Raw genomic sequence first — 22,777 nt, 5'->3', positions numbered from 1 at the left:
TCATTTAATGAATATAAAAAACCTCATTTAAACTCATAATGTGTGGGAGGTTGGTTAGTAGGTGTGGTGAAGCAGAGATAGAAGTCACTGGACAATATCAGAAGTGTTCTGAATCACAAGATCAATCGTTGTTTGCAGCTGTTTCATAATGTCTTGATCAACTACTCATATATGATGTTTTGTGATAGATATGACTTTATGAACTGCCATGGTGTTGAGAGACTCGATGAACTTATTAATGGCAAGTGTGGGATTAGTAGAACTTCGATGTTCTAGTGGGTACGATATACATTTAAGAAATTGGTTAACCGTATACAATCGCATACTCATGGTTAACCCTAATGGATGACTTATCAAATGTATTATGTATATACGACGACATTATTAACTTAGCATATATGAGAGCACGGCGTATAGCGGTATAGATGGCTTATGTGATGAGGGGAAGGTTCATTTGAGAAGAAAAATAAATTAAGAAGAAAAAGAACAAAGGGTACAAATGTAAAACATTAAATAATTTTTCTCTCAACTCATTTATTATTATCTTTGACTAATTAATTAGTTATAAACACTATCATCCTCCACACTTAAATTTTTGCTTACACATATCAAAATTTATCTTATGTTTTGAAATTTATCCTACACATGTTGAAATTTATCATACATTGCTCGTAATTCATCCTACACACCTCGTAATTTATGTTACACTTAAAATTATATATTTTTTCTTTTTTTGAAAAATATGTTTTTTTTGAAAATAAGTTACAAATTTAATGTAGTTAGCTATTAAAAGGTAAGACTACCAATTAATGATCCATCTAAATTTACCAATATACCCTTACACTAATATTAAATACAAAAATTAAATGAAGTAAAATGAAGGATTCTTATTGGTTGAAATTTCTTCTTTTTTATTCTTACACAAAATTTCTTCTCATTTGAACTCTCCATTATGTGATGATCACACATTTTCCTGAATACATATAGTTGTCTAGACCAACATGCCTCTGGGAAGTTGAAGCATTTCTGCATAGACCTTGTCAATATAACTGAGTCCTAACATCATTGCATGAACCATGTTGTTAATGTTCCACATTCTTGTCATTTGTTAATCATCTACATTGTGATTAGACTGATAAGCTAGTGGTTGATGTTAACAACATAATGTGACTCTTGGCATCCTATAATGTTGATGGTACAACTTTTTTTCTAATAGAGAAGCAAGTGGTGGGAAACACATAGTGGCTAGTAAAGTAAGTAGTTTATATCTTCCCTAATGCTTGTTTTCCTCTTTTAGGAAAACATGTAATATAATAAGGAACTGCAGGTTGTCAAGGTTGCGTTGTGTTGTTGTCGTCGACTACTAATTATGAAGGTTATAACATCGGCAGGGGTGGACCCAAGTGTTGAAAAAAGATTAGTGTATTTTATATGCTAAAATCTTAATCGCATCCTTTGAAATTTGGTTGAACTTCTCGTTTGTGCCCCCAGAAAATAATTTTGGGTCCGCCACTGCCTCTGCATTGGGGAAGTGTTCTTAACTTACCATGTTAGGAGGATGTCCAAGTAAGGGTTGTTCATGAGCCGAGCCGAGCCAGAGCCAGCTCGGGCAGTGGCGGACCCATGATTTTTTTCCAATAGGGTCCAGTTTTTTCGATACTTGGATTTTTTACACCCAAACTATAGAATTTTCGGGTCGGTCGTCGTTTGGGTCAGGTCGGGGTGATTTATTGAGCTTGAAACCTTTAAAAAAAGATAAATAAATAACAAAATAACACATGTCTAAGCACAAAGGCATAAATTGAGTAAATTTTCATTCATTTTAACATTTTAAAAGTGTATTTTAACAAAAAATCGGCTGGTATTAGACTTGAACCCAGGACCTCTTTGTTAGCAAACAAGGGATTAGCCAACACAACAGCTTTGCTTTTGATACTATGGGGTCCAACTAAATATTTTTATGGGGTCCTTACAAAAATTAATATACCGAATCTACTAATTTTTTAAAAAAGATTGGGGTCCGTGGACCCCGACCTACTCAATGTGGATCCGCCCCTGAGCTCGGGCTTGACTTGATTATAAACCGAGATGGCTCGGCCTGGCTCAGATTTTAAACCGAGTTGGCTTGGCTTGGCTTGGTTTGGCTCGATATAAAAAAAAATAAACAACTCTCATAATTCAGTAGTGTAAAATATTATTCAATAATTTAAAAAAACATATCCAAAATAAGTTCAACATCATACATTACAAGCCAGAATCAAGTTCAACAAAACAAAATAAGTTTTAAATTTCGTTGAAAATACAATATTAGTTCATTAGCATGGTGAACAACCTTCAAATATGTAATAGATATCAAATTACACTCCTATATGCATGTAAATAATAATCATTTTTTTGTAATATATTATAATATGTACATAAATAAAATATATATAAGAAAAATAAGCCGAGCTGAGTTACCAAGCGAGCTAGGCTCACTTTCTAACGAGTTGAGCCGACTCGCCTCACTTTCAAACCAACCCATATCGAGCGAGCTTTTTTCGAGCTAAATCCGAGCAAGCTCCGAGCCACGAGCTTTTTGGACAACCCTATGTCCAACCATAACATGTTCAACATAAACGTGTTTGTATTTGACTATCTTGATAAGGTCTAAACCTTAGGAAAGTAGTATTAACCGTTTTTTACTACAAATTATGTATATTGTTTGAAGGATTGAAATAGCGGAATATTGTGTATGATACGAAAGAGTATTACCATTCAAGGTTGTTGCAAAGGAGGCATATTTCTTTACAAAAGTCATCGGCAACAACAATCTAAGGATGATCATATTCTCCAACAGTGAATACAAAATCAAGCATCTTTAGTGAAATGTTATGTTTTACACAATAAAGCATTATAGGTTGTCAAGGCTTCATTAACTCGTTAACTTCAGTCACTAACTTATTCTGGTCATAATATGTGCATGCATTAGTAACAACATACCACATATCAAGAATCTTTGACTATCGAAAACATATTCAGACACAATTTTGATAGTTCGTGCATGTTGTCTTGACAAAGTACGATACTTGGGCATGTAGTATTATTAATTGTTGTTTCACACCAACTGTTGGTACATTTTGTCGAAAAGATCAAAAGGGTGGAAACAAAAAGTGTAACAAGTGTTATTGTTTCATGTTAAAAAGTAAATTACTGTTTCACCATTCAAGATTGTTGGAAGGATCAAAATTCATCTATGTTAAGCTTCAATATCATGAGATGAAAAATAAGAATCTAAAGCTGACCACAATGAAGAAATATCATATCTCCCAACAATATCCCCCCACAATTGATACATAAGCATCAAATTTTGATAGTAGAAATTCGATCAACGTACTTGTAAAGACCTCGAAGTATAAATAGGTTGTTGAATTTATAAATTTACTACCATTTTTTATACAAAATATTTGTTGACAAGACAAATTAGAAAAATAATAGAAATACATTACTACCCAAACTCAACCATTTAAATGGATGTTAACAAATTCATTGTCAGTCCACTATTTTCCATCCGGCAAGAATGGTTATTTACTAAACTTTTTTTCTGAAACGGTAGAAATCACTAGCATGTAATCTTGTAGAGATCACAAGAATCATCATCATCATACTCACTAAATCCCACAAATAGCAAAGCTAAGGCAGGGTCTGAGGAGGATAAATGTAGACAGCCTTACCTCTACCCCGTAGAAATAGAGAGACTGCTTCCAGTGAGACCCCCGGCTCGATTGTAGTTTTGTATCAAGCCTTGGACCTAAGGCACATAACACTCAAACCATCGGGACAGAGACCGATTAGTGCATGTACCCACGTGTCTTTCAGCTATCAACGCCACCACATGATGCATGATTAATCATCCGTCGCTTTTAATGTTATTTTCACGAAACTAGTAAAATAATATTAAAATTTGTACCATTTCACTTTTACCCCCCGAACGCCCACACATATATACATTATATGTGCACACTGCAAACAGGGCAAAAGATCAGAAGAATGGCATAACCTATAGTTTCATGTTGCAATTCAGTTTCACATCTTTATTATTATTTTTATATCATTTTAACAGAATGATTAACTCACACACATTAACAATACTTCTAAATAGGGTTGTTCGTGAGCTGAGCCGAGCTGAGTGGCTCAGGTTTGAAATCGAGCTGAAAATCTAAGCTCAGGCTCGGCTTTGTTTTAAACTGAGCTGGCTCAGTTCGATTTGGTTTGGCTCGATTTTAAAAAGAAAAATTATTGCATAGCTCTCGGAATTCAGTAGTCTTAAATATTATTCAATAGTTCGAAAGAATATATACAAAATAAGTTCAACCTAATACGTTAAAAGCCAAAATCAAGTTCAACTCAAAAAAAAAAGTTTCAAATTTCAACAAAATGCAACATTAGTTAATTAGTATGGTAATCAACCTTCAAATATGTCACAGATATCAAATGACACTCCAAAATACAATAAATAATAATTAATGTTTTGTAATATATTATAATGTATATAAAAATAAAATATATTATAAGCAGAATAATCCGAGCTGAGCTACCAAGCGAGCCAATCAGGCTCTTTACAAGCCGAGCTAGGCTCAGTTTCAAACCAAACCATATAGAGCGAGCTTTTTCCAAGCTATATCTGAACGAGCTCCAAACCACAAACTTTTTAAACAATTCTACTTCTAAATCTACACATTTTATTCACTATGTTTCCTATAACCCTTAATCTCATGGGGATGCACATCTTTCCATCACCCCTTAGGTAACTCTAGTAGCTATGTAAAGAAGTTAGATGGGACTATTTATAAAAATTGTATTGAGAACGAAGAAAAACTAATCTTTTTCTAAAACTAAGATACTGATTTAGATAGTAACAAGATCCAATGGTGAAATGAAGACTAGCCTACTCAGATATATTTCATCCCAAAACACACGTCATGACGCAACCACTTTGCAAGATCATCTTATAGAGAGGATGGCTGGAGAGATTGATATCTAACAACTCAATGTATATAGATCCTTATGGTTTAACCTAATCTAAACATAGAGCAAACTCAAAATACCGATCTAATTGGAAAACCCCAGATTTACAAAGCTGAAATACCAAAAGCAAACTGACATCATGAGTTCTTTGGAGTTATTTGCCACCTTAAATTTCTTTAAATCACTTCCTAACTTCTGATGTCTTGCAAAATAAGGATGATTACTCGTCGATGTAATCAACTTCAGCAAAAATCCAAGACCTGAAGAATACAAGATTCATAAGTTGTATTTTGTATGATTAGACAATGTTATTAAGCTTAGAACAACAGATTTTAAAGTCCATGTCGGACCCATAAACTAATAACTATGAAACGTTTATCTTGTGAACAAATATATGATCTATAACTGTGAATAATGTTTATCTTGTGAACAAATATATGATCTATTATAAACCATTAAACCATGCCTCACTTATTCACCTAAGCAAAGCAAAACGGGCGTGTAAAAGTGACCCATTTTAACCCAAAGTATGGGTCGAGACGGCTTATGAATGAAACGGGCTCGAATTGACCGGTAGGTGGTGGCGGCAGACACTAGCGGCGGGTGGTGCTGGTCCATTTGGACCCATTCTAAATTAGCGAGGTTCGTACGAGTTACACATTTTACTAAGTTTGTTTGTTTAGAACTTGTATAATTTTCAGTGAAAAAATTTATCTAAAATCCAAGAGCAACAATTGCGAGATTACCAATCGACTTAAGCCCTGGAGGACTGAAGACTGGATATAGTAGACCTTAATATCTGATCCCCGACAATTGCTCGCAGCTTCCTGATAAACTCTTCCCGGCTCGTTTTCTTTCCCTACAAAATCACCAACAAAAGCAAGCAAACATTTAAAACACAAGACAAATTCATACAGATGATGTGTCGGCAGTCATCATACCTTAAGAGACTCATATAAGATATGCACTAGCTTCATATCATCTGGAGCTACTTTATCCGAAATAGCTTCAAACAGCTTAGAGAACGGCATCCAAGGAGATTTAGGAGCCTTAGAGGTGCTTGATCCAACACACGGGTCCTTTTCCACATACACGTGCTCCTAATTCATTTTCCAAATGATAATCAGATAAACTTCCGCTTTAAATTTATTATAACATGATGAAAACTCACCGGTTTGCTAGGTGAGGAATCTACTTGCATGGGTCCCTCGGGATCTTGGGTTGTTATATTCAGATTCCCTGTGCAATATCAGAAACATAGTGATACGAAGGGAATGGAATATTAGAAATCAGGGTTTCTATTTCCGTGTGTAATTATGATGTTACAAAAAACGATGGAAAAGGTAAGTGAAGTTGGAGTTGGATGACATGAACTACTACTACCTTGAGCGATTGGGGATGTGTTGACAGTGACAGCATATTCAGGATAGATATGGGTATTTGTATTCATGTTCCAAACAACATAATGTTTCGGGTTATCGAGATTATCCACTCCACTGTCAAACGACTCGTCACTTGGATAAAATTGTTTAGATCCAGGTAAAACAAGTTCCGTATTTCCCAATATCACACGGCATAACACCATGCATCTTACTCCTTTTTCGTCAATATCACAAATAGTAGCACTGTAATCACAGCAAACAATTAAAAACTCCACAAAGGCATATATAGAAAAACTTGAGAAACAAACACTAGTTCAGAACATAAAACATAAAAGCTTGATTGAACCTGTTGTCCGGAGAGTTAACAGCTGTAAGGTGGACCCCATACCCATATCTTCCAAGTTTGGGCCCATCATGTCCGAGCCCATAAACCACAGTGCTAGAGTTCACATCTGTGGGAGACATGAACCAGGCATATTTCACATTTGCATTCCCACGTTGCTTTTGTGTAATTTCAAGTTGCTTCAAGAAAAGCTCTAGCTTTGATTCCATAATATCACCGGTACATTTCTTGACATCAACTATCTCAACTTTCAACGCTGGATCAACGTCCTTGATAAACATGTTTCTGACAGTTTCAGGGTCCAAAGTTTTGCAATCATCACTCTGTTGAATTTGCTCAACAAATTGGTCAGCTGTTGAATCTAGTTGTTTGCAACGACGTTCATTTAAGTTGTGGTCAACTTTGGCCCTTTTAGTATTTGACTCTTGGACATTTGACTCGCCCATGCACTCCTCGAAATTATTGTTACTTAGTCCATTAAGTTCAATCTCGACACGCAATTTAATTTCAGGAGTAATAGAAGACTCTAATTCAGCAAGTTCTACATTATTTTGTGCCTCGGACTTACCGCATTGATGACTTTCATAACTAGAATATGATTCAGGGAAAAAGCAACTACCTGTGTCATCGATCCATGCTATAGGTTTCTGTACACCAGTTTTCAAATCTACTTCGACCATATGCAAGATATCTAACATTACATGACGCCCGTTAAACTTCACTTCAATTGATAACTTCTTAGCCAAGAAATCTTCCTTGACCAAGTCAATAACATCTTGGGAAAAATCATTCCATTGACCATCTTGGGAGAAAAGCAAATGTTTGAGTACTCCACTTTTTGTAAAATTTAAGTAGTTCTTGAGTAAACTTTTTCTAGATGAGAAACACTTAAAGCTTTCATCTCTCTTTCTCTTTCCGGTTTGATTCGATAACGGGCTAGGCCTCACAGTTAACGCGCGGTTGCTAGCTCTAGCTACTTGAGATGCGCTTTTCCTTTTAGGACTAACAATGATTGCACTATCACCGTCTGATACTTTGACCCACTTTGATGCCATTTATCTACAAAGCTAAATTGTATTTACACTAAAACCTAAAAACCACCTACCTGAAGTAACCTACGATACTCAAAACGAGGTGTTGAAGAAATTGCTAGTCCTGCATATGATGAAAAAAACAATCAGATATCATAGATTTAAAAATTCCAACAATGTTGAGGGATTCCACCTTTCTGGATGTTCTGTATTATATTGATATACATAACTCACGGAATTAATAATTCAAAAGGGTGTCCCTCACTATGTGGTCGAGGGTTCTAGTCCAATCGTGTAGAGTTGGGAGTAGATTAGATTGCTGTTCAAAACGAAGGTGGAAAAGAGGAAAAAAAACATCGCAATAGCACCAGTATAATTTGCAGCAAATTTCCAGTCAGATAAAGCATAATAATCCAATGATCCTAATCCACTAATCCTTATCAATGATATTCCCTAACTACAAAAATAAACCTTCTTTATTGAACGAATTTATCAATAAAAAAATTATAACATGCACGAACCTGATGACCAATCAAGAAAAAATCCTGCTCTACAAGGAACTGGGGTTATTATTTATGGAATCAATGATAATTTTCTCAAGGAAATAAATATTTATTTCATTTTATTCCCTTTATCTAGGATTATTCTTTCCTTTTAGTTGATAACTTGCCTAAGATCAGATTTACCTTCTTATTTAGAGTAAATGACACGGATCGTCCTCATGGTAGCATGTAGATTACGGATTTCGTTCTTTAACTTTTGAAATTACAGTGATCATCATTTCTTCAAAATGTGCAACACCAGTGGTTCGTTATCTGGAAGATCGTTGAGCCTGTCATGTGCAGCACATGAGGGTAAATCTGTCATTTTAAATACCCCTCCCCCTTCCCCTTCCCAATCCGATATACACACATATATACATACACACAAATATATGCATACACGCGCACCCGCACACACACGTGCGCGCACCCACACACACACACACATATATCATACTCTACATACGTCCTCCATCCTCTCTCCCCTCATCATCATCGGCCACCACTAACCAGTAACTGCCGCCGCCAACCCACACCGTTCCCTCATCCCCTCTTCCATCTTCGTGGAATAATCGAGCTGAAATTATCAACCCAGGTTTTGCAGATGTGTATCTAGGTTTCATGGACCGCCTTGTCGCCACCACGACAATGTCGACTCCCTTTCTCTTCTCAGGTTACGCAGTATACAGGGGCGGAGCTACCTTTATGCCGGGGGCAACGCCCGCTACGGCTTGGCGCGGAAAAAAATGGAAAAATTAGTGTAAATTTTGGAAAAATTTGAGGTTTTTTCGATTTCGTTACGGCTTATTTATAAAACGTTACGGCTTGGCGGATTTTCTAGATCCGCCACTGGCAGTATAGGTGGTTGTCGGCATCAATTTGGGGTTCGCTATTTAATGCATGGAGTTTTAGAACATAATCATGTAACAATAATAAGTTGATAACAAGAGAGAGAGAGAGAGAGGGATGATGTGTTGTACATGACAAGGTCTAACATCAACTTTAATCAGCCATCCAAATAGAAGTCGTTTGTGTTGCATATTTCAAATAAAATGATGATCCATGTAATTCAAGAAACTACAAGGATGATCCTTGCAATTTACTTTAATATTTTTGTCATGTTAATTTTCTAGTTGGAGAGCTAGACGTGTTCTTAGTATTATGAGTCCTAATATATAGGCTTTCGTTTTGTTGACTTCACTATATAGATAGTAAGGGTTAGAGAAGTTCTCTCAATTCCCTTATTATTCTAAACATTTTTCGTCATATGATATAACCCCATGTTGTCGGATAACGCAATAGCTATCCACTTATCCACCCACATCCGACAATACATTAATTGTCTAGATGTGTAGCTTTGGCTACATCACATCTCACATGTGCATGTGTGAACGTGAACCATACAAGTAGACACATAATTACTTAATATTATAAGCTATTAGGTTTCAGTCATGCATGGGAATTGGGAAGATGATTTTCACGGAAAGAAAAGAAATATATGTTATCATAATATAAATTACGATTAAAGCTCCAGTGGAAGATAATAGAAACAAGGATATCATAATAGTATTCGCACGCGGGTGTACAAAATAACTTACGGATTTTAACGTACAAAATACTATCAGTGAGAACATATACTGATATACATAGAAAAGTTGATCTTCTAAGATTCAACCACTAGCAATAAAAATTCTCCTGATGCATAGCAATAAATGCTATTTACAATTTGCAATAACTAAGAAAAGACTCAAATAAATGAACAACAAACTAAAGACAATGATGATTGAAAAACTCAATTAGGTGGTCAACAAAATTAAATTTAGCAAATTTCAATACAAAACCATGCTCAACGATCATTGAAGTTAAGAGAACATACCATTTTTAAAAACGACTTCCCGTCTGCATAATGTGGCCATTTCCCTTTCAATGTTTGAGGTTGACAAATTTCCGATCATATCAGTAAGTAGTTAACGCTCTAACAAGTACTACACTAAAACACAAAACATCCGTTATAACTTGTAAAAAATTACCATTAATAGAACACCACATCTTTTCCGTGAAGAATCTATATATTACCACACATGCAATTTCTTTGTTTTCCAAGGAATTCAAACATGAAATGCTTTGAGGCTATAAAAAGCACCACCATTCATAAGCCTACACCTACTCCACGATCCACACATATCCGTCTTATAAGCAAGTACATAAAGTGTTCAAATAGTCATCTCATCTCATCGTCTTAAAGAGAGCATACGTTCATATAAGCCACCGTAAAAATCCAGCCCATAATAAGTTCCCAATGCCAGTATACAACTATACATTTGTCATCTTTCTCATTGCTTAACTATGAATCAAAAATTGCCAATTTTATATAATTTGAAGTTTAAACTCTGTATGGCTCTAATCAACAAAACACGTATGTTTACTTCATTCATGGCTCCTTGAGGTGTAGCTGGAAAGTGTCCATGCATACAGTTAAGACTACTCGACGATTGACGTACTAATCGCATAAATCAACACTAAAGTTCCACTTTCCAAGGCACAAATCACAAATCTATACATCCTTTTTCATAACAACTACTTCATACAATCCTAGTTAAACTTCCTGAAGCCATAAAAATTCACAGTCACCAACCAACAGAAAATAAAACAAACAACAATTTATCACCAGAAAGCTAGCTATGTAATTCATTAAATTCACAAATTCTCATCTTACAAACCCTAGAAAAACCTTAATCTCGGAAAATTATAATAAACAATTCATAAAATAATAAAACCTACCGATCTGTTAACAATCACTTATATACCACATAACAACATAATTGAGTACCGATCTGTTGAAAAACACAGAAACAAAACCCTAAATCGGAAAAAAAAAAAAAAAAAAAAAAAAAAAAAAAAAAAAAACATAAACTCGATTAAAGGAACTCACCAACACAACAACTGTACACCACAAGCACAAATCACTAAAATCTGATGCGTTATGATGAACACGATCAATCGATCGATCGTTCGATTCTTTATTTATTCGTCGTTTTTGCGGCGAAAGTTGAATTTACAGACAGCGACGTTAAAGAGGAGTTGACGGAGCTTTAACGGAGTTTATGTGTGTGAATTGAGGGATTTGATTGACGGAAAATAAACGGAGGAGAGAAAAATGACGGTGGATGATTTAGGGGTAGTTATGGAAGAGATGTGACACGACGTCGTTTGGAGTGTTAGCTACGTAACGTTTACTTTTTAGAGAATAAATGCGTTTTGAAAGTTTTTTTTATCATAGTATATATTAAGATAAGATATTTGTTTTATTACGTCAAAGTGATGCCACACATGATGTAACGTACAAGTATACAAGTTTCTTTGTTTTTTATTTTGTTTTTTTTAAGGGATTAAAGGTGATTTTGTTTTTTAAAGGTGATGTTATGATATTCCTACTCTTAAACTATATCTAGTGATTTTGTTTTTACAAAGGTGGTGTTATTATATTCCTACTCTTAAAAGTATATCTAGTATATTGTAGTTATTCCTACTCTTAAACTATATCTAGTATATTGTAGTTGTTTAATTAATATAGATCTTGAAACCAGGGACTAAAAAGTGTAAAAGAAGTCGATGAATAAATAGGACTAAAAAGGTTACTTCTAGAAATCTTCCACATAACGTTTCAAAGTGCTATAGAATATTCAAAACACAACTTGTGACTATGCTAAAATTTAGGTAGCGTTCGTTTCATGGAATGGAATGGAATGGAATGGAATTAGAAAGTTTTTCTTTGTAAAATTGATCTTGGTTGGGGGAGGGAGGAATTTGAAATCCCATGAATTTCTTTAATCAATGAAATTTGTGACTATTTCAACATTCCTTAGAAATCCTTCACTCTAAGGAAGGAATGGAATGGAATGTTGAAATAGTCACAAATTTCATTGATTAAAGAAATTCATGGGATTTCAAATTCCTCCCTCCCCCAACCAAGATCAATTTACAAAGAAAAACTTCCTAATTCCATTCCATTTCATTCCATGAAACGAACGTTACCTTATAGATCAAGAAAAGTTTATTAGCATTTTATAATGTATGGCTTTTTTTATGACAAATTTCTTTTAATCACTATCGTCTATGAGATTTTAACATAACACGTCCCCCTCTCATAATTAAATTTTTATTATAAAAACCTTATCAACAATATTGTGGTTATTTTAGTGCATAGAGGAAACCAACATCAATGCTATTTTACATTTTTTAATTTAATGTCATGATCGTGACTAGGCGGAAATAGTCTTTATCTAATTATTATTCACTTATATTAATATATATATTAAATATTAAACTTTTGTTTGTGAGTTTATACTATTGTAGCTATTTCTGTTGTGGTGTTCGTTTCTGGTAATCCCACCTGTCCAGGTTTCTGGTAATCCCATATGTCCAGGTGTTAAACAAGTCATCTCTTAACCTCTTAAATCCTTTCTTTCCTTTACTCCCAAAGATCAAAGCTCTGTCCGCATCAGTTTCCCCTTTGCAACTCTGTCTTCTTTCTTCATTAATTTCCTCATTTGCTTTCTGCGTTCATTCAGTCTCCCAGAAGTTGTTCAGGTATGATAGTCTGTTTGAAGCCTCCTTGAATTAATTTATTTGATCGATCTTCCTGTAATCGCAGGTGTTATAATGTAGAGTTTCAAGCACTTCCACGATCTCAAGTCTGATTAAATCTTAAAATCACAGGTTTGTCCGTTTGTTTCTTATGTTAATCTATTGGGTTTAGGATTTAGATTTTGTTGTTAATGATGCATGTGTTTTGATTGTTTTAGTCATGCTCTGGTTTGATAGTTTTAATCATGCTCACCAGGTGTTTGTTGAAATGCATGTCCTTTTGTATGTTATTTATATACAATCTTTGATTGTTTTAATCATGCTCACAAGGTGTTTGATGAAATGCATGTCCTTTTGTATGTTATTTATATACAATCTTTGATTTACAAAGACTGTGTTGTGATATCAATGTTTTTCTAATACAAATAGAGTATAACGTGTCGTATCTTTTGTGTTTCTACAACCCTTTTCATCTCTTCAATGCGTCATGAAAAGCGTCTGTGGTGATAAACCGTACCAGTTTAGTCAGCTTGGGTTCGGGTCATAGAGTTATAAACTGATCGAATCGGTATTTGCGGAAGATGGATGATTAATGATGATGCTGTGATGAGTTCCAATCGTGATGTACGGCTGCCCCTAATTCGATAGGATTGAAGATGTTGTTGGGCCGATTTGGGAGCCCAAAGTCGATATGTGGCCCCTAATGTCAAGATGATAATGCCGTCTTATGTTGCTCCCCCAAAAATCGATAATATGCTCCAATAATTGATAGGAATCCTCCCCTCATGTTTCACCCAAAAATCGATAATATGCTCCAATAATTGATAGGAATCCTCCCCTCATGTTTCACGGCTCCAATTCTTTTTTTAATGTTGCTGGGAGTCTTCGTGATTTTTGAAAGCCCAAAAATAAATAATGTTGGCTGCCCATACTTTCATGGATCCAAAAGTAAGAGATGTTGGGCCGTGAGTTTATGCATAGCTGGGAACATATAACAGTTTTAATAACTTTTGAAGCTTTCAAAATTGTACCAGCTTTAAAGTTATAACAGCTTTGTAACTTTATAGCTGGGAACATGTAATAGCTTTATAACTTATCTTTACATCGCCATATATATATATACACACATGGATAGTTTTCCCCAGTACCGGTGTTTATGGGTAAAACGCCGGTAAATACCCGTACTATCGGTAACAAACCGGTATATTCAGTAAGTACCGGTATCGGTTCGCTGCTGCTCATCCCTACATTAAATTGGACTCAATTTTGTTCTTACACTCCAAAATTCTTCAATATTATGATAGTTGGTGTTTTATAACGCTCAGTGTCATAAATTTCTGATCAAAATGGAATCTTTATCAAATTGGTGTTAACTTATGTGCTATTGTAGGTTCTTCTCTTTCGCTTTGCACTGGTTATAGTGGAGCAAATTTGGCTGCATATTCCAAACTAAAAGTAGTTATCTTATATAACGTAAGGTACTAATCTTTCTTATAATCAATTTTGCTTTACGTAACTTAAACGACATCATTATTGTTGCTATATCTTTATAATATTCTGGTTATTATCGTCTTATTGCCTATTACTATAGTCAAATATGTCAAATCCGAGAAAACGTCGTAATCCATCAACGTTTATTGGTGAATGTTCCACGTCTATAACACTGATGACTCAGATTTCATCTTCTAGACGATCCCGACGAGTTCCTAATCGATCATTGTCATTTTACATAGATAATGGTGACTGCAATAGGGTATGGGAATTCTGTGATGCCTTATTTTGGTACGATGAGCGTTGCATTTCCCTCTCCACAAGTACATGTCTAAAATACACACAATGTTGTAAGGGTGTCCAGGTTGTGCTACCTTATCCTAAAAATCCTAATGCTAATGTTATTCTTTTGTACGAAGACTCTCCCTTTCTTTCGAACATCAGGTCTTACAACTCTATGTTTTCTATGACATCTTTTGGTGCAACGGTCGATCATACAATAAATGACGGCGCTGGTCCTTATGTGTTTAAAATAGAGGGTTAAATTCATCATTACCTCGGTAGTATGTGTCCACCACCAAACGAGAAACCACGGTTCTTGCAAATGTACATATATGATACGGAGAACGAGGTTTCGAACCGTTTAGCTGTTTTTTCGTCTGATAACCGTTCACTTCTTAGGCAAGAAATAGTTCTCTTTCTTATAAATACCCTTGAGAGTTCGAATGAGCTGGTAAGACTTTTTAGGACTGCTAGGGATGTGTGTTCTTCATCTAATGTACCTAACTTTTGCATACGTTTGTATGCTTCTCATAATGCGTTGTCCTATGACAAACCCTCCCCTGGTTCTATTGGTGCTATACTACCTGAAGGAGATTCTTCATCCACAGACTTTGATATAATTATTAATCACTAAGATGGCCAGCCTAAACGTATAAGCAAGTTTCATTCGTCATACATGCCCTTACAATATCCACTTCTTTTCCTACATGGTGAAAGTGGATGGTCCCCTGATATGCATTTGCGTGTTGCTCCGTCAAATAAAGACACAAAGTTGTCTATAAACATGTATTACAGCTATCTGTTACATGACCGCTTTAATGTATATACGCTACTCTTAAACGGTGGTAGGCTTTTCCAACAATTTGTTGTTGATGCATACGTATGCATTGAGCAAAGTCGACTTGATTATTATAGAAAAAACCAAAACACGTTCCGTAACGAGTTCCTTCAAGGAATACATGATGCTATCCAACAAGGAGATCTTGAAGGACAATCAATAGGAAAGCGAATGATTTTACCATCTTCTTTTGTTGGTGGCCCACGTTACATGTACAAACACTACCTAGATGCATTAGCTATTTGTAGGGTCCATGGAAATCCTCAATACTTTATCACTTTCACATGTAACGTTAAATGGCCTGAAATACAAAGATATATGTCCAAATACCCTTCTCTTAGGCCAGAAGATCGTCCTGACAGTATAGCAAGAGTTTTTCAAATTAAAGCCAAGTCGCTTATAGCTTTCCTTAAGACTAAAAGACCTTTTGGTGAAGTTGCCGCAGGTCTTTCTCTTACCAGTTCTTCTATTTCAATTTTACAAATTAGCAATTCCCTTGACTAATGTTCGTTTGCTTATCTACGAATGTAGATTTGTATACCATAGAGTTTCAGAAAAGAGGGTTACCTCATTGCCACCTGCTTTTTTGGGTAACTGAAGCATGCAAAATAAGGAGTGCTGCTGAGGTGGATAACTATATATCCGCAGAAATACCAGATCCCGAAAGAGAGCCCGATCTCTATATGGTTGTTAGTGATCTTATGATTCATGGTCCGTGTGGTTTAGTCAGACCCGATTCACCATGCATGTCTGATGGGTCTTGCAGTAAAAAGTTCCAAAGACCTATCAACAAACAACATTCTTTGACAAAAATGGTTATGTTCACTACAAACGTGATATTAACGGATTTACTGTAAACAAGAATGGTGTTATTCTTGACAATAGATACGTTGTTCCATATAATCAAACTTTGTCTTTGCACTTTATGGCTCACATAAATGTTGAGTATTGTGGTTGGAGCTTGCTCATTAAGTACCTGTTTAAGTACATCTCTAAAGGTGCAGATCGTATACGATATAAGGTGCATAAAGCTGTTAATGCCCCAGATGACACCCAAAATGCACAGCCCTACATTGATGAGATTCAAAACTTTGTTGACGGTCGATTCATATGTCCACATGAAGCATCATGGAGGATTCTTAACTTCCCAATACACTATAGGAATCCGCTTGTACAGGTACTATCCGTCCATTTAGAAAACATGCAAAATGTTACATTCAAGGACAATGACCAACTCGACAACGTGTTAGAAAATTCATATGCTAAGCAAACTACTCTTACCGAATGGCTACGCAATAACCAAATTGATGCTACTGGACGTCACTTAAGATACGTTGATTATCTTCTTCAGGATAAATGGGATCTCTCTGCCAAGGTCTGGATTCAAAGAGCATCTAACAAAACACCAGCCATTGGTAGGCTTATATATGTACATCCAAGTAGTGGCGAAAGATTTTTCTTAAGGATGCTTCTAAATCATCAAAGAGGTTGTCAGTCATTTAAATCCATAAAAACGGTGCATGGGGACCCTGTCCAACGTACCGTGCTGCATGTGAAAAGCTGGGCTTACTTGAAAACGATCAAGAATGGTCCCATGCATTCAATGAGGCTGCAATATGGGCCACTGCCCCCAAATTGCACTCATTATTCACCCATATGCTTTTGTACTGTGACATATCAAATCCCGTAGAACTATGGAATCAACAATGGCACAAAATGGCTGACGACATGACACGTAACTATAGCATAGCTAACGCTGAAGATCAAATGCAGGTTGTCTTATATGAAGTTGAGTTATTATTGCGCACAGGTGCCATTCCAAAGTCACTGTCAGACTTCGGCCTGCCAATGCCAATGCCTAATTTCATTGAACGGCTAAGAAATAGACTCCTAATGGAAGAAAAGAACTATGATAGAGAACAACTAGCACTTGAAAATGAAACATGTCGAGCCAGACTTAACTCTCAACAACTACACATATATGAAGACATCATAACATCAGTAACATCTAACAAACACGTACTAGGTTTTGTATACGGTCACGGTGGTACTGGGAAAACATTCTTATGGACGACTATCATTTCTGCTTTGCGCTCTAGAGGCAATATTGTTTTGGCAGTTGCATCATCCGGAATTGCTTCTCTATTGCTACCTTCTGGCAGAACAGCTCACTCTCGGTTTAAAATACCGCTTGACTTATCAGACGAGTCATTGTGCCTAATAAAAAAGAAAACACATCTTGCACAATTGATAATAGAGGCTTCCCTAATTATTTGGGATGAAGCACCAATGAATGATCGTAGCTGTTTTGAATCATTAGACAAATCCTTACAAGATCTATTTAATAATCCTAACATACCTTTCGGTGGGAAATCCGTGTTACTAGGTGGCGACTTTCGACAAACACTACCGATAGTTCCAAAGGCTTCAAAAGCATTAATCTTGGCCTCAACATTACCTAACTCACACCTGTGGAAACATTTCAAGATCTATCAACTAAGCCAAAACATGCGTCTAGAAAGGCCGAATCTTAGTTTATCCGAAAGAAACTCTATTGCAGAATTCTCTTCGTGGCTCCTTGCTCTAGGCGATGGTAAACTAGGAACACCAGAAATAAACGACCTTGAAAATACGAAAAACATAGAAATACCAACACAATACTTAATACCATTTAAAGACGGTGCACTCAACGAACTAATACAATTTATATATGATGCGGACACCTTACAAAACCCATCCGCGAGTTCGTTTTCTAGAAAAGCCACTGTCTGCCCTAAGAACGAAACAGCCCAAGAAATCAATCTTGCCATACTCCAAATGTGCCATGGATCAAGCATCACATACAACAGTGTTGATTCAGCACTTCCCCACATGGGTGATCGCGGTGACACCGAAATGTTGTACCCAACAGAATACCTAAATCTGCTAGACTTTAATGGACTACCACTGCATTGTTTACAGTTAAAAGTTAATGCACCGGTCATATTGCTTAGAAATCTTAACCCTGCAGCTGGTCTATGTAACGGTACAAGACTTATAGTTACACAACTATTACCCCGAATCATAGAGGCATAAATCATCACTGGTACAATGATAGGCCATTGTGTATACATACCACGAATAAGCCTTACATACAAAGATAACGAATTACCGTTTACCTTTAAGAGAAAACAATTTCCACTAAAACTCTGTTATGTAATGACTATAAACAAAAGTCAGGGACAATCTCTAGATAAAATAGGAGTTTACCTTCCTCAACCCGTCTTTGGTCATGGTCAACTACACGTAGCTATGTCAAGGGCAACAACACCTAACGCGTTGAGAGTCCTGATTGTTCCATCCGAAGAAAACGAGATATCTAAAACAAAAAACATAGTTTACTCAGATTTTCTGAATTCAATTATATGAATATAGTTTTGTGTACTTATATATATAGAAGCAGATTTCCTGAATTCAATTATCTGAACATAGTTTTCTGTACTTATACGTGTAAAAACACCGGAAGGTATTTGATGCACGCACTATATTTATATATCTTTTTGTTCTTTTTTACACGAAACATGCATATTCATCTTGAAAGGTTTACCAATTACTTTAATATGAATGGCGACTAATCAATGTATACATCTTGAACAGGTACCGTTCCGTCGTCATCAAAGACAAATGTCAACATCTGATCAAAGACAAATGTCAATCTGCTACAGACCCATATCTGCTATCAAGAACAATCAAGAAGGAGAACCTATACAAATAAGAGTTCTTAAAAAATGGACACCTGCTCAACAAAATGCTGAATTCTGCTACCTATTCGTGGATACACACGTAAGTGAAACAAACAGCATAACTTATCACAAATACCTAACCACTCAAAAATAATGGTTTAGCCTACTTGCAGGGTGATGCTATTCAAGCAACAGCAGCTATGGGAGAAAAGGCTCGCCTAGACTCGATCATCCGCATCCAATCATGCTACATTGTTGACAAGTACATTTCGCTAGACCAAAAGACCTACAACCCCGCAGTCCCACACAAGGCATGTCTTAAGCTTGGAAAACGGGCAACCTTTGTTCCTGTTTTCAACGATCAAATTCCCGACCACTACTACAACTTCGCAACATTTGACGAACTAAAAGATAGGGCGACTCCACCGAAAATGCTTACAGGTATACAAAAAAAATACACACCTCATACAACCCTTAACTAACCTAAACATTCACAGATTACATCGGTCGCGTCGAGGACACCGACAACCCGACAACAAGAGCAGGTACAAGGCTAAAGAAAGTAGTCATTCAAGATACAAGGTACGTTCCTATACAAAAAAAAACACTAAAACAACATTTACAAGATACCTTACCAGTTCCAGTTGATAAAAAACAGGGAAAACACAATTGAAATGACCTTTTGGCCTGACCAATCCTCTACGCTACCTGATCATGTCAAGAAAGGAGACATCCTAGCAATAACCTCCGCAGCAGTCACAAATTTCGAAGGTTATTTACAAAAATAAAGTAGTAGTTTTGCTTCCTTTATACAAAATTTCGAACTCAAGATTTGTATACATGAAACCAGTTTAGTACGTGTGATTTATAACCTTTATTTTCGAAGGATGTCATCAATAATCAACTTTAAAGTTTTGGCTGTGTTCACTTTTATCTTATATTTCCTGTCAACTACAGGAAATTATCAGCTAGAATCAACCCCTGCAACAACAGTTACCGTCAACCCAACAACTGCAGACACTGCCAGCTATATAACAAGGTTACATCACATACAAACATCTTATCCAATAATATATTCTGATTTAATCTCATTTACACCACAATTTCAGACTTAAAAACTTGCCAACAAAGGCCCTCGCACAACTCGACAAGAACATAGTAACCATCACACAGCTAAACGCCGAAAAAAAAAGGACAGAAAAACACGAGGACGATTCACATGTCTAGCAAAGATAAAAGCTATACCCGACAACCGCACTTGGTTCTATGCCCCATGTCCGAATCCAAAATGAACAAAGAAACTACACCTACTGACAGAGCCCACTACTAAATTTGTCTGTGAAGATGACGATAACATCGAACACCCAAAAGTCATATAAGTAACCCACACCACAAATTTCCTTTTATTGGGAGGCATGCCCAACCATTTGGCGTTTATTCTACTTTCAATAACCTACTCTTAAACATCAATTTTGGATTTTATATTTTGGGTTTTCCATCTACACACATCCGTTGAACTTTTTTTATTTCATTTATTTCATTACTTTAATCCACCACAGGTACTGTGTCAATGCAATCATAACTGACGACATTCAAGATGCCAGTGTTGTTTTCTTTGATGAGGCTATGACAACCTTGCTCAACATAACATGCGAGGAAATGATCACAGTCCATAAGTACCATGACAAGCGAGAAATACCTGACAAAATGTACTCTGTCATCAACACCCAGAAACTCATGAATGTGACAATCAAACCTGACCGCACGATTGCTGTGAATAGCGTTGCAGAACCACCCATCACCGCTCTACCACAACCTGCAACAACACCAACAACTGCTCTACCACCTACAACAACATCAGCACCCAGCCTTCTACCCACAACACCGGCAGCGAAGATCAACCCAGCCAAAAGGCCATATCATCAACTCAAAGGTACCCACCCACTTTCAATAACATACTATCACATTCTACTAACCGTTAAACTTTTACACGCAGATAAGAAAGCGTAGAAGACTGGAACTTTAGCCATTTTGTAGACCAATCATATTTTGTATATAGGCCTCCATTTTGCAAACCATGCTAAGAATGTTGTCAGCAAGCAACAAACCACAGAAGGACGGCCAACAACAACATCAACAAGACCAGCAACTTATAATTTATATTTTCTTAACTTAGTAGCTAAGATAGTAACTAAACAAAATGCTCTTTTTTGTAATAACTTCATGATCTATAAAAGGCTGGCCAGTAGTTGTTTTCAAGATTACGACGCAATACCAAGTCTAACCCGCAGCGAAGCGCGGGCACAATAACTAGTTTAATTTAAAAATAAGTTGCAAGTTATTTTGAAAAATCAGTTGGTGTGAAGATGATGACCATTTTTGACAAATTGTTAATGATTCTTTAATTCTCTATCAGTATATTGTGTGGAAGTTGTTGGCGGTAATTCCCGACTCGTCACAAGTCGGTAATGGGAAAAGGGTGACAAAGTAGTTCAAGTCACAAGTCGGTGAACTTGAGGTACTCTGTCATCAACACCCAGAAACTCATGAATGTGACAATCAAACCTGACCGCACGATTGCTGTGAATAGCGTTGCAGAACCACCCATCACCGCTCTACCACAACCTGCAACAACACCAACAACTGCTCTACCACCTACAACAACATCAGCACCCAGCCTTCTACCCACAACACCGGCAGCGAAGATCAACCCAGCCAAAAGGCCATATCATCAACTCAAAGGTACCCACCCACTTTCAATAACATACTATCACATTCTACTAACCGTTAAACTTTTACACGCAGATAAGAAAGCGTAGAAGACTGGAACTTTAGCCATTTTGTAGACCAATCATATTTTGTATATAGGCCTCCATTTTGCAAACCATGCTAAGAATGTTGTCAGCAAGCAACAAACCACAGAAGGACGGCCAACAACAACATCAACAAGACCAGCAACTTATAATTTATATTTTCTTAACTTAGTAGCTAAGATAGTAACTAAACAAAATGCTCTTTTTTGTAATAACTTCATGATCTATAAAAGGCTGGCCAGTAGTTGTTTTCAAGATTACGACGCAATACCAAGTCTAACCCGCGGCGAAGCGCGGGCACAATAACTAGTTTAATTTAAAAATAAGTTGCAAGTTATTTTGAAAAATCAGTTGGTGTGAAGATGATGACCATTTTTGACAAATTGTTAATGATTCTTTAATTCTCTATCAGTATATTGTGTGGAAGTTGTTGGCGGTAATTCCCGACTCGTCACAAGTCGGTAATGGGAAAAGGGTGACAAAGTAGTTCAAGTCACAAGTCGGTGAACTTGAGGGATCAATGTTGACAAGTTTGTCATAATTGGTTAAGTTTCCTAATTACATTATAATTATATTTGGTAAATGTCTTGGTCACCAAGTTAAGGTTATTTGGTAATGTCTTGGTTACCAAGTTAGGGTTAGCCTATATAAACCAAGGTAGGGTTAGGCATTATTAAAGAAAGTGTCGAGAGAAGAGTCTACAGAGAAACCGAGTTATGGTTTGAGAGTCAGTAATTAG

The 22,777-nt window shown here is 36.3% G+C and overlaps 4 protein-coding genes across 10 annotated transcripts; 3 read left to right on the top strand and 1 right to left on the bottom strand.

Moving 5' to 3' along the window:
* Positions 1 to 4,962: 4,962 nt before the first annotated feature.
* On the bottom strand, positions 4,963 to 11,470 carry LOC110864999 (inactive poly [ADP-ribose] polymerase RCD1). 4 transcript variants are annotated; one of them, XM_022114177.2, is made up of 9 exons: positions 11,238 to 11,470; positions 10,182 to 10,295; positions 8,450 to 8,595; positions 6,736 to 7,887; positions 6,391 to 6,632; positions 6,179 to 6,246; positions 5,949 to 6,107; positions 5,754 to 5,866; positions 4,963 to 5,267 (listed from the first exon to the last, which is right to left on the bottom strand). In XM_022114177.2, exons 4-8 carry the CDS (start codon positions 7,785 to 7,787, stop codon positions 5,762 to 5,764), a joined length of 1,626 nt encoding a protein of 541 aa, XP_021969869.1. In that variant the 5' UTR covers positions 7,788 to 7,887; positions 8,450 to 8,595; positions 10,182 to 10,295; positions 11,238 to 11,470; the 3' UTR covers positions 4,963 to 5,267; positions 5,754 to 5,761. The 4 variants fall into 4 exon arrangements, with proteins under 4 accessions (XP_021969869.1, XP_035830340.1, XP_021969868.1 ...); XM_035974447.1 differs by having other exon boundaries at positions 10,182 to 10,290; XM_022114176.2 differs by lacking the exon at positions 8,450 to 8,595.
* Positions 11,471 to 12,643: 1,173 nt separating this feature from the next.
* On the top strand, positions 12,644 to 22,296 carry LOC110865000. Of its 4 annotated transcripts, XM_035974445.1 has the most exons (11): positions 12,644 to 12,895; positions 12,960 to 13,024; positions 14,283 to 14,370; positions 19,140 to 19,325; positions 19,399 to 19,666; positions 19,723 to 19,807; positions 19,884 to 19,996; positions 20,183 to 20,264; positions 20,785 to 20,934; positions 21,744 to 21,967; positions 22,031 to 22,296. In XM_035974445.1, exons 4-11 carry the CDS (start codon positions 19,167 to 19,169, stop codon positions 22,042 to 22,044), a joined length of 1,095 nt encoding a protein of 364 aa, XP_035830338.1. In that variant the 5' UTR covers positions 12,644 to 12,895; positions 12,960 to 13,024; positions 14,283 to 14,370; positions 19,140 to 19,166; the 3' UTR covers positions 22,045 to 22,296. The 4 variants fall into 4 exon arrangements, with proteins under 4 accessions (XP_035830338.1, XP_035830339.1, XP_021969871.1 ...); XM_035974446.1 differs by lacking the exons at positions 21,744 to 21,967; positions 22,031 to 22,296 and adding an exon at positions 21,222 to 21,485 and having other exon boundaries at positions 14,283 to 14,365; positions 20,785 to 21,158; XM_022114179.2 differs by lacking the exons at positions 21,744 to 21,967; positions 22,031 to 22,296 and adding an exon at positions 21,222 to 21,485 and having other exon boundaries at positions 20,785 to 21,158.
* Positions 15,342 to 17,193, top strand: LOC110944528. The gene is made up of 3 exons (XM_022186188.1): positions 15,342 to 15,948; positions 16,035 to 16,275; positions 16,389 to 17,193. Exons 1-3 carry the CDS (start codon positions 15,342 to 15,344, stop codon positions 17,191 to 17,193), a joined length of 1,653 nt encoding a protein of 550 aa, XP_022041880.1.
* Positions 17,220 to 18,578, top strand: LOC110944529 (ATP-dependent DNA helicase pif1-like). Its single transcript, XM_022186189.1, has one exon. The coding sequence runs from the start codon at positions 17,220 to 17,222 to the stop codon at positions 18,576 to 18,578; it is 1,359 nt and encodes a 452-aa protein (XP_022041881.1).
* Positions 22,297 to 22,777: the final 481 nt, after the last annotated feature.

The sequence above is a fragment of the Helianthus annuus genome, chromosome 6, assembly GCF_002127325.2.
Source record: "Helianthus annuus cultivar XRQ/B chromosome 6, HanXRQr2.0-SUNRISE, whole genome shotgun sequence".
Lineage (NCBI taxonomy): Eukaryota > Viridiplantae > Streptophyta > Magnoliopsida > Asterales > Asteraceae > Helianthus > Helianthus annuus.
This window is presented reverse-complemented; position numbering and strand designations above follow the sequence as displayed.